Source organism: Chelonia mydas, chromosome 9 (genome assembly GCF_015237465.2).
Source record: "Chelonia mydas isolate rCheMyd1 chromosome 9, rCheMyd1.pri.v2, whole genome shotgun sequence".
Lineage (NCBI taxonomy): Eukaryota > Metazoa > Chordata > Testudines > Cheloniidae > Chelonia > Chelonia mydas.
Genome location: NC_057855.1, coordinates 34,291,012 through 34,303,074, shown reverse-complemented (window position 1 = coordinate 34,303,074; position 12,063 = coordinate 34,291,012). Strand labels below are relative to the sequence as shown.

Genomic DNA, 12,063 nt, shown 5'->3' with positions numbered 1-12,063 from the left:
TAATTATACTTATTACCTCTGCTATAAAAATTGCAATGGCCATGGAGGTAGTGCTGAAAAATCTTATGCAAATGCAATTTTGTATTGCTAGAGAGTTTCATGTGTTTATAGTTCATTATTTTTCAGAAATCCAGTAAGTACAGTGGAACACAAACCACAGAGTTCATGAAAACATCAAATTAATAAATAATGTCAAATAAGCCCAAATCTATCCATTTAAATAGAAGATCCAAGAACGTGGGGCTATGGTAATGGTACAAACATTGAAAATAACTAATCATACAAGTGTTGGGAGAAAAAAATAACCACGATAGACCACCATTTTGTCTGCTTCCCCCACCCCTGTCAGGGTATGCTAGCACTGATTAAACTGGGAGTTGTCTTATCCTGTGAGAAGAATTTGTAATGATAAAAAGTCAGGGTTTCTGTTTCTATTTTGACAGTCACAGTTCTACAGCTGTCTCTGCAAAGAGGTGTGGTCTAGTCTAGTGGTGTGAGCACCGGCATGGGAAATCTGTACTAATCCTGTCTCTGATGCTGAGTCCTGGAGCATCAGGAAGATTACTTAATTGCTTTTTCATGGTTTCCCCAAGTCCTAGTTTAGTACAAGGGATCTCTATTGTACTTCCCATGCAGGGCTAAGAAAGGATTATTTCATCATTTTCACTAAAATATTCAGTCTTCCAGAAGAGATTATTAATAGTTTGTGGGTATAGGTGGTAGCTGTGTATTATACTGGTTTAAAGCTGAAGTAACATAGTGGTTAATCAGGCCCTAAGGGCTTTTCTTCACTGCAAGGTTAACTCCTGAGTTATAACTCGAGTTTTGCCTCCAAATCATGCCTTGTCCACACACTAAAACTCTTGAGTATGGTAGAGCTTGTATCTCAAATTGGCTGGCCTAGCGGGTGTATAGGCTAAAGCTTGAGTTAGAGCTTGTAAGTTGCTAACACAACCACTCTGCAGTAACGCAGCCTATTATTATTATTTATTTATTATTAATCAAGTTTGTTACTGAAGTGCATGGGGAGAAGAGTTGGGCCCTGTAGTGGTAGGCACTGTACAAACAGAGCAATAGACAATCTCTCCCCCTAGGAGCTTACAATCTAAAGGCTAGCTCCAGGCAAGTGCTGCTAGTCGTCCAGGTCCCTTCCCACACATCCCCCTGTGTGCCCAGAAATGAGAGACAAGTTCTCCTACAATTCACTGGGAAAGAATTCCTAGAGTTTACTACAACGTAAAGAAGCCTGGGATATGGCCCCAAAAGTCTTAGTTCCTCACATGAGGTGAGAACACAGCATCAGCATGGGTACAGCAGTTCGAGAGTTATTTTGCAGTGTGAAGAAAAGGAGTACTTCTGGCACCATAGAGACTAACAAATTTATTTGAGCATAAGCTTTCGTGAGCTACAGCTCACTTCATCGGATGCATGCAGTGGAAAATATAGTAGGGGGATTTTATATACACAGAGAACATGAAACAATGGGTGTTACCATAAACACTGTAACGAGAGTGATCAGGTAAGATGAACTATTACCAGCAGGAGAGAAAAAAAACCTTTTGTAGTGATAATCAAGGTGGGCCATTTCCAGCAGTTGACAAGAACGTGTGAGGAACAGTAGAGGGGGAAAATAAACATGGGGAAATGGTTTTACTTTGTGTAATGACACATCCACTCCCGGTCTTTATTCAAGTCTAATTTAATGGTGTCCAGTTTGCAAATTAATTTTTACTCTTACTTGAGGTAGGCTAATTCGGGTGTCAATAACTCAGGTTAATACTGCAGTGAAGAAATACCCTCATCATGCTTACCAAAAGAGTCTGGCTTGAATGTCACCTACTTAAAGGGTGAGTTTTTTAATTAATTCCAGATGTAGATTGGAGCAGGTATGTATGAAATGTTGTAAAAAGACATTGAATGAAAGTGATGTATTGTGCAGTTATTATTTACAATAGTTTTACAGAACAAAGGCCCTGATCCTGCAGCATGTGGCATGCAGAAGCAGCAATTCCCTCACATACCATACGTTGCAGGATTGAGACCGAGTTTGTTGTTGAGTTTTTATATACTCATTGTAGGCCACAACTTGCCTCTTTTTACAATATTTATGTACAAGATAGGAATCTGCTGAAGACTTTGTTGCCTTCTATTTTATTTCATTTTAGAGACTCTACAGTTTACTTCCTTTCTTACAATAGCTATTAATAGTTAGAATAAAGACAGTTGGCCAAAGGATTGCAAGATTGTTGCTACATAGTGAATTTTACTTTAGAAAATGAAAATTACACTCCTAAAGGTATTTACTGAGCATCTGATATTAAAAAGAGCTTTTACTATACTCATTGATTTGACATCAGTTAAAAAAAAAAGTGTGTAAATCTGACCCTAACCGCTCACCTGCAAAAACTTCTGCCATATCTCTGTACCAGTCATTCATCATTGGTGTCAATTTACTTTGCAGCTTTCTTTACAAAAGTCACTTTGCACCAAACATAAGAATAATCACCTTCTAAAAAGTTGTGTTAAGTCTTCAGTAACTGACTGTGTATAGGATCAGCAAGGATCCATGTGGCAATTTTAAAATATAATACTTTTTCTAAATAATCAGTTATCTTATTCCATTACTCACTATTTCTGTGACAAAACCAGAGACTATGTCAGAAAATCCCTCCCCAACCATTTCTCAAGCATTCTTCAGAGTCACTTAATCCCCCGCTTCCTGACTCCACTCCCCGGGTGCACGCCTGGGGCCAGGGGGTGGCCCCTAGCCAGAGTGTCCATCTCTCCCCCGCATGGCCGGCTGGAGAGGGTGAGTGGAGGCGGTACAAATCCCTCCTGACCCATCCCTCCTGCCTCACCTCCCCTGCCCCTGCCCACTCACCCGAAGTGGGGGCCCATCCAAGTGTCCCGTCGTGGCTATGCCACTCTTCCACACTCCCTGGCCTCCCCAGACACCCCAGATGAACTCTCGGAGTTCTGACTTCAACAACATCAGTATTATCATCCTATTAAGTTCACCCTCAATATCAGTAAAGGTCAGTAGCAAGTTTAAATTTCATTAAATTTTTTTAATAAAACCTGTATTGGATATATTAGGGAGGTCATCGTGTGAGCCTGGAACCTAAACCTTATTTCCCATAGACCCTTGATATCTTTTTATGCAATTTCTATTTGAACGGTGTTTCTTCAAGAACGTAACCACCATGTAAATCGAGGCCCAACTGTAGGTACTGCCAGTTTGGGACATGACTGAAGTGCAGTATGAGAAACACTTTTTGTTTAATTTTTGTAGTTTAACATTAGTTGAGGTGTTGTGGAAGAAGGTCCCACTCACTTCTGGAATTCAGGCATAGTTCTAATATCATGGGTGGAAATCTTAGACCTGGATCTTCTCAAATTCATGCATCCTAATTGATTAAAATTCTAGGAAGTATAAATATAAGAAAATCTGACTGGATGGAATTTAAACATAATCAAAAAAGAAAATAAAAAGTCCTAGGAAGAGAGAGCAGCTGTCAAATGGAGAATAAAGGCATCTGTCTAACCAGCTTGCACTCATCACCATGATATGGGAATGCTGTGCTTGTTAATATTAATTACCCTGTCTCCAGTGTAAAGCTCTCCATTAAAATGTTCTGATATGCTGCTTCTCTGTTTGTTCCCTTTTGCTCCATTGTAACTATCTCATAACAATCATATCTCTATAGTTTTCCAAATACTTGCTGTCCAAGCACAAATTTATAAGAGAAAAAATTTAAGCTCGTCTTCCCTTCGCTTTTGATTATACTTCTATAAAAAAACTACTGTTGCAGTTATCTAGCAGATATTATTTATTGTGTCTCAGTCACAATTGAGATGATCTTCACAGTGACTTCCAGTAGAAAAACAATTTTGTATAGATTAAAAATAGCTATAAATCTGAGTTTAAAATGAACAGACATAGCAATCCATAACCAAGACTAAGTGTGCTTCCATGGTTGCAATAATAAGTTATTACACACCTGCTAATCTCTTCAAGAATTTAAAGTTTTCAAGTTATTCTAGGCCAGTTTAAAACACAGTCCTTTTTTTTAAAAAAAAATTGGTTTTAATTTCTACCAGTAATTCATGAGTGAAAACTATTTTTTGTAGAGTTTACTGTCTTTAGAGCCTGGTTGATTAAAGAAGACCAGAGGCTGAAATTATAGGTGTATTTTTTGTGTATTTTATAAGCAGCAGAATTTATACTGTGTCTTCATGATATCTGAATTGGACAGTGTCCATCTCTCCAACAGAAGGGATTGGGCACTTTGGATCTGATTCCACACTCGTTGAAATCAATAGAAATCTTTCAACTGGCTTCTGCAGATACTGGATCAGGCCCTTAGTTATGATGCTGTACAGAGGTCTGAGGCAGAGAATGGGTAGGTAGGTGCAACATGAGGAAGTCAGAAAAAGCATTTGTAACTAGATTGTGACAAAAGGAAAAAAAATACCATTGTAACCTAGAACTATATTCCACCTTCCCCCATCACACACTCTCCCGCAGGGCAAATCTACACTACAAAATTAAGTCAACCTAAGTTACATAGACATACAGCCACCACAGTAATTAAACTGCTTTTGCATGTCCACACTATGCTCCTTGTTCTGGCAGTTCGCGTCCTCACCAGGAGCGCTCGAACTGATTTAACTGCCAGAGTGGGGCATTGTGGGACAGCTTCTGAAAAACTGCAACAGTCAATGTAAGCAACGCAATATCTACACTGACAGTGCATCGACCTAAGTACATTGACTTAAGAGCTACACCTCTTGTGGAGGTGGAGCTAAGTCGGTGTAGAGTACGAGTTACATTGCTGGGATCTGCATTTTAGTGCAGAGTTAGGTCAGTGTAAGCTTACAGAGTTAGGTCAGTGTAAGCTGCCTTATGTTGACCTAATTCTGTAGTGTAGACTGGGGCTTACGCTTTCTCTGGTTCATAGGTGCCGACTCCTTGGGTGCTCCGGGTCTAGATCACCCACAGGAAAAAATGGTGGGTGCTTAGCACCCACTGGCAGCCCCTCTATCAGCTCCTCCCCACCCCCACAGAGCCTCCCACCTGCCGGCGGGCCCCATGGATCAGTGCCTCCCCCTCCCTCCTCGCACCTCCCACCCGCCACGAACAGCTGTTTTGCGGCATGCAGAAGGCTGGGGGGAAGTGGGAGGAGCGAGGACACAGCACACTCTGGGGAAAGGGCCCAAACTGGGCGGGAAGAGGCAGGGTGGGGTCAGGAAGAGGCGGGGCAGGTCTAGAGCAAGGGCGGGAAGAGGTGGGGGGAGGTCTTGGGGGAAGAGGTGGAGTGGGGGCAGGGCCTGGGACAAAGCCAGTGGTCGAGCACCCCCCGGCACTTCGGACAGTTGGTGCTTGTGCTCTGGTTCTATCTTCAGTTTCTAAAGGATCTACCAGGAATGATCACAGCCCATGACTATGAGCCAGAATCTCTTGAATTTCAGTCCCAGCCCTGATACTTACTGCCTTTGTGCCATAGGAGAGTGACGTGCCCTTAGCCCTAATTTTCCCAACTGTAAAAATGGGGATAGCATCCTTTACCTGCCTCATGGATCTGTTGTGAGGAGTAACTACCTAATGTTCAAGTGCTAAGGATGACTGTTGTACATAGTGCAATGTATAGATATTGATATGTAACCTAGAAATTGTTTTACTTCATTTAAATACCACATAGATCTAATATTTTCAAGGCAATTGTCCTTCATCAGACAGCACATTGAAATAATTAATTCCCTTTATTGTAAAGTTCCTATCTTTTCTTTTCAGAGTTGTGTCTGCAAACGTAAAAGCCACTGCTACTGTGATGGAATGAAAGGTAATAAGGTAAGAGATTAAATATGTTACCCTGTTCCTTCCCTACTCCCCAAAAGATGAATCATTGGTGCAAATTAATAACATATGAATGATAAACAGAATGTATTTACTGGGTGGTGGTACAAACGGTTAGTTATTTCTGGTAAAGACAACCCTCAAATGGATTCACTACCTCACATTCACCTCTCAGAATAACTCTGTACACACTGTTTAACTAGGAAAAATGTAAACGTTTTAAAATCTTTTCCATTTAGTTAGGGTATGTCTACACAGCCGACGTTAAAGCGCTGCTCTGTAGTCGCGGCTCCAGTGCTGGGAGAGAGCTCTCCCAGCACTGTAATAAAACCACCTCCACAAGGGGAATATCTCCCAGCCAGCGCTGGTGCACTGTCTACACTGCCATTTTACAGTGCTGAAACTTGCATTGCTGAGGGGGTGGGTTTTTTCACACTCCTGAGCGAAGAAGGTTTCAGCGCTATAAGTGGCAGTGTAGACAAGGCCTAAGTTATTCAGATTTCTACAGTACTAAAAACAGAAGAGCACTCCTCCCAAGCTCTTGACAAACTGTTCATCTTAAACAGACTCCGGCAAGTGACTTTGGGCTTGTCTACACTTACATTTTATAGTGCTCTAACTTGCTGGCTCGGGGTGTGAAAAATCACCCCCCCCCCCGAGCGCAGCAAGTCTGAGCGCTTTAAAGCGCTAGTGTAGACAGGCTTCGAGCGCTGGGAGCTAATCCCCTTGTGGAGGTGGATTACGAGGAGTGCTGGGAGAGTTCTCTCCCAGCACTCGCACGCGATCACACTCGCACTTCAAAGCGCTGCTGTGGGAGCTTTCCTACAGCAGTGCTTTGAAGTTTCCAGTGTAGACATACTCTTAGTTTGCAGTTTTGTAGCTGTGTTGATCCCAGTATGCGTGTGACATTTTGGGGATTACCCAGACCAGTAAGAGGTTCTGTCACCACCTGCTTTGTAACTTTGGGTGCCTTAATGCTATGCTGCTGTGGCTCAGAGCCCTGACCAGTGGCCAGCCTGCAAGCATGAAGGTCTCAACCCTGGCTTCCAGTAGCCTAGTTATCCTTGCAGGGTGACCACAACAACTTTTCCAATCTAGACTCTGCCCAAATCCATCTCCCCGCGTTCTTAACTACCAGACACGTGGACTTTTCCCCTCTGGTTTGTCACCTCTGAAGAAGTGAAACCTGCCCCCAGTTATCAGTTCACTTGGGCACACATGCTCCACACAGTTTGCACAACAGAGACCTGTATGGGGTAAAAATAAACAAAAAGATTTGATAGAAAAATCAGAGATTCAAAGGTGAAATAGTAAGGGAGAGCAAACACAGACCAGTTACACAGAAAATAAACATAAAGATGCCATCTCAGGCTTTACACTTCTCTATTACGCTAACTTTTCTAACACAAGTTAGCTATTGCCTCGGAACAGTTTCCCAGCCTGCTGTCTGTCCTAGTGGGGATTCAATGTTCCACGGACAGCACCCCGCTTAGATATTGGCCTCCAGTTTCTGGATAGTCTTCCCTTCAAACTGTTTTCAGGGGTTCCCTCTCCCGTCCATTCCTCTTTTCTCTCAGACTGGTAATGCATGGTTACACAATGTGTGTGTGGTGGAGGGACCTCCCTCCTTCCTTTAGTTTACCAAGGAGGGACCTCCCTCCTTCCTTTAGCTTACCAAGACTGGGGTTTTCTTTTCAATTTGTGTCTTTTCATTAACTTTAATGGTCCCCCCCTCCATGGTTGTCTTTCTCTAGGTTGTACAATGGTAGGTGCTTGGAGTTAGTTTCATGTAAACAACTAGCCTGCGTGGCCTCCCTCCCTGATAGCTTCCCCACAAGCTGCAAGGCAATGCTGCAGTTACATCCTAGTTACAATTGCAATGTTCTACACGCACACACCCCTATATATGCATATGTTTATAACCATAACCTGTTTACATATCTCTTAATGGCCATCAAGTTCAGAACATTACCAGCTTTCATGAAAGGCCTTACTTGACACATTTAGACAGAATAACACTGTATACAAACCGTTGATTCGGTTGTTTATTCTTTGGAGTTCAGACCCCCTCTTCTCCCCTTGGGTGGTAGGGACCCTGATTATCACAATATGAGAGAGACGAGATGGGTGAGGTAATATCTTTTATTGGACCAACTTCTATTGGTGGAAGGCATGAGCTTTCAAGCTACACCAATGTGGCTACTTGTGAATTCCTGGAATACTGGACTTTCCAGCAGTTCTGGGAAAGGCATGAGCCTACCCCTGCCTGCGTGACCCGTCCCCACCAGCGTGACCTCACATGCACTGTCCACCAGCAGGGGCAGAACAGCACCCTCTTCAAAATGGCATCCCCATCAGGTACCTGACAAAACCGTATCCAGTTTTGTTCCAGTACCAGACGGGACAAATCAGCCAAAAAGTGTACCCCCCCCCCTTATGAAACCAGATAAGTGACTTCCCTAAGCCACATACACAGAGCTCTTCTTCAGATGTGGGTTTCTTCATGTTGTGAAGTTTCCATTTTAAGTGGCAAAATTCAATATCTTCCAAAGTTGTTTGTGGTGGTATTGGAGCTGTTTTGGTCTCAGGATATGAGAGAACAAGGTGGGTGAGGTAATGTCTATTATTAGACCAACTTCTGTTGGTGGAAGGTATAAACTTTTGAGCTACACAGAACTCTTCAAGCACCCACAGATACCACTAACCTGATAAGAACATAAATATAACAAAGATTTAATAATGTCATGCAACAGGGTTCCCACTCACTGTTAGTGCAACTTCCCATGACTAGATATGGGAAAGTAACTCTCGTGGCATCAGGTGCCCCCTTCTGTTCTCTGCTCGCTCTGCAATAGTCTCTTGTCTTGTAACTTTGCCCTCCAGCCAGGTCCCCAGTTAGTCCAGCCCTTCTGGGTTTAGGAAGTCGAACAGGGCCGCTATCCAAATGGCTTTTCTGGGTGGTGTTTAGCCCCATGCCTTTATAGCAGTGACTGGCAGGTGAATCTGGGCCCACCCGCTGCACCAGGTTCCTATAATGAGCAGTCCACGTCTGCTCAGTCCCCATCCCTATTGCTGTTTCCCTGAGCTCCTTCTTACCCAGCACCTCTCTTGTCCCTTGACTGTTTATGGGTTTACTATGGAGCCTACTTTACTCCCTGTGGGTACTTTACCGTCTCCTAGCTTCTTGCTACACACTTTACTCCAGGGCAGGATCACAGGGTTTACTCTGTCCCTGGACTTCCTTCTTGTCTCTGACAACCTCCCTTATCCCAGGAAGTGACGGCAGCCTCCTTCCCCTACAATTCCCTCTTCTGCTTTCAGCCTCCTGTCTTTATACTGCTGTCGCAGCCTTCCCCCGCTGGGCTTCACTCTTATTTAACCCTGGTCCTCCCTCTCAGGGGTGATGCCAGGTAATCTAATTTGCTTCTGAGGCCCTCATTAAACACCTCAGGGCTGGTATGGGGTGCAAATCAGATCACACACCACCAACAAAATCACCTCCAGAGCCCCCTGTCTCCATTCCCCAGCTTGTCCAGCTCTCTGCAGCCCAAGGAAAAAAGATGGGCTTTACAGCGTGCACTGGAGTTTAACTCCCCACAGTTTGCACAACAGAGACCTACTTTAGATAAAAATAAACAAAGAGTTTATTTACTCGAAAAATCATAGGTTCCATGCTAGAATACTAAGTGTATAGCAGTAGGAATGTACTACTGACCACCCGACCAGAATGGCGATAGTAATTTGTGAAATGCTCAAGGGATTAGAGAGGCTACTACAAAAAACAGAAAATCCAGTAACGATGGGGGATTTCCACTATCCCCATATTGACTGGGTACATGTCACCTCAGGACAGGATGAAAAGTTAAAATTTCTAGACACCATTAATGACTACTTCATGGAGCAGCTAATCCTGGAACCCACAAAGAGAGACGCAGTTCCTGATTTAGTCCTAAGTGGAGCACAGGATCTGTTCCAAGAGGTGAATATAGCTGAACCGCTCAGTAATAGTGACCAAATTGTAATTAAATTTAACATCCTGGGGGGGGGGGGATACTAAAGAAACCCACCACAGTAACAATTCACTCTAAAAGGGGATTTGCATAAAAATTAGGAGGTTACTTAAATGAAAGTTAAAAAAGAACAATCACGAGTGAAATGCCTTCAAGCTTCATGGAAACTGTTTAAAAACACCGTAACAGAGGCTCAAACTATATGGCTACCCCCAGTAAAAACAAGATGAAACAATCAGTGGACCAAAACCCCCCACCAGGGCTAAAAAGAGGAAAAGAGGCAATTAGAAGCAAAAAGACATCTTTTAAAAATTTGAAGTCAAATCCCACTTAGGAAAATGGAAAGGAACAAACTCTTGCAAGTCAAATGGAAAAGTATAATTAATTAGGCTAACAAAAAAAATGGGAAAGCAATTAGCAAAAGACACAAAAACAAACAATAAGAGGTTGTTTGTTTGGTGTTTTTGAGTACATCAGAAGCAGGAAACTTGCCAAACAGTCAGTAGATGATCAACGTGCTAAAGGAGCACTCAAGGAAGATAAGGCCATTGAGAAGAAGCTAAATGAATTCTTTACGTTGGTCTTCATTGCAGAGGATGTGAGGAGATTAGGTCTGAGCCATTATTTTTAGGTGAAAAATCTGAGGAACTGTCCCAGACTGAGGTGTTAGTAGAGCAGGTTTTGGAACAAACTGATAAATTAAACAGTAATAAGTCTCCAGGACCAGACGGTATTCACCCAAGAGTTCTGAAAGAACTCAAATATGAAACTGCAGAACGACTAAAAGTGGTATATGTAACCTACAGTATTGCTTAAATCAGCCTCTGTATCAGATGACTGATGAATAGCTAATGTAATGCTGATTTTTTTAAAAAGGCTCCAGAGGCAATCCCTGCAATTACAGGCTGGTAAGACTAACTTCAGTACGAGGCAAATTGGTTGAAACTATAATAAAGAATGGAATTATCAGACACATACATGAACATGATATGTTGGGGAAGAGCGAACATGGCTTTGCAAAGGGAAATGACGCCTCACCAATCTATTAGAATTCTTTGAGGGAGTCAGCTAATATGTGGATATAGTGTATTTGGACTGTCAGAATGTATACTTAGTCCCACTTCCTAAGCGAAGTAGGCAGTCATGGAATAAGAGGGAAGGTCTTATGGATCCGTAACTGGTTAAAAGATAGGGGGGAAAGGGTAGAAATAAATGGTCAGTTTTCACAGTGGAGAGAGATCCCCCAAGGATCTGTACTGGGAACAATGCTGTACCAGTGATGGAAAAAGGGGTAAGCAGTGAGGTGGCAAAGTTTGTATGTGATACAAAATTACTCAAGATAGTTATGTCCAAAGCTGACTGCAAAAAGTTACAAAGCAATCTCACAAAACTTGGTGACTAGGCAACAAAATGGCCAGTGAAATTCAGTGTTGATAAATGCAAAGTAGTTCACACTGGAAAACATAATCCCAACTATACATACAAAATGATGGGATCTAAAATAGCTGTTGCCACTCAAAAAAGAGATCTTTGAGTTATTGCGGTAGTTCTCTGAAAACCTCAGCTCAGTGTACCTCCGCAGTCAAAAAATGACAGAATGTTAGGAACCGTTAGGAAATTGATAGATAATAAGACAGAAAATATCATAATGGCCACTATATAAATCCATGGTACTCCCACACCTGGAATACTGTGCGCAGTTCTGGTTGCCAAAGGACATCATGGTCAAAAAAGGTATATTACAACTGGAAAAGCTACAGAGAAGGGCAACAAAAATGAACAGGAGTATGGAACAGTTTCTGTATAAGGAGAAATTAAAAAGCCTGGGATGGCTCATCTTAGAAAAGAGATGACTGGGGGAGGGGGGATAAAATAGAGGTCTATAAAATCATGAATGGGGTGGTGAAAATGAATAGGGAAGTGTTATCTACCTCTTCACATAACACAAGATCCAGAGGTCACCACTGAAATTAACAGGCAATAGGTTTAAAACAAACAGAAGAAAGTATTTCTTCACACAACACACAATCAACCTGTGGAATTCATTTCCAGGGAATGTTGTGAAGGTCAAAAGTATAACTGTGTTCAAAAAAGTATTAGATAAGTTCATGGAAGTTAGGTTCATCAATAGCTATTAGGCAGGACGGTCAGGGATGCAATCCCATGCTCTGGTTGTCCTTAAATCTCTGAGTGCTA

The 12,063-nt window shown here is 42.4% G+C and overlaps 1 protein-coding gene across 3 annotated transcripts in view; it reads left to right on the top strand.

The window, feature by feature from the left end:
- COL4A3 (collagen type IV alpha 3 chain) overlaps positions 1-12,063 on the top strand; it is a 104,172-nt gene that overhangs the window by 10,615 nt on the left and 81,494 nt on the right. For all 3 annotated transcript variants that reach the window (XM_043522343.1, XM_043522342.1, XM_037909097.2), the window contains exon 2: positions 5,795-5,851. In XM_043522343.1, coding sequence (XP_043378278.1) covers positions 5,795-5,851 — 57 coding nt within the window. The remainder of the gene's footprint in view (positions 1-5,794; positions 5,852-12,063) is intronic.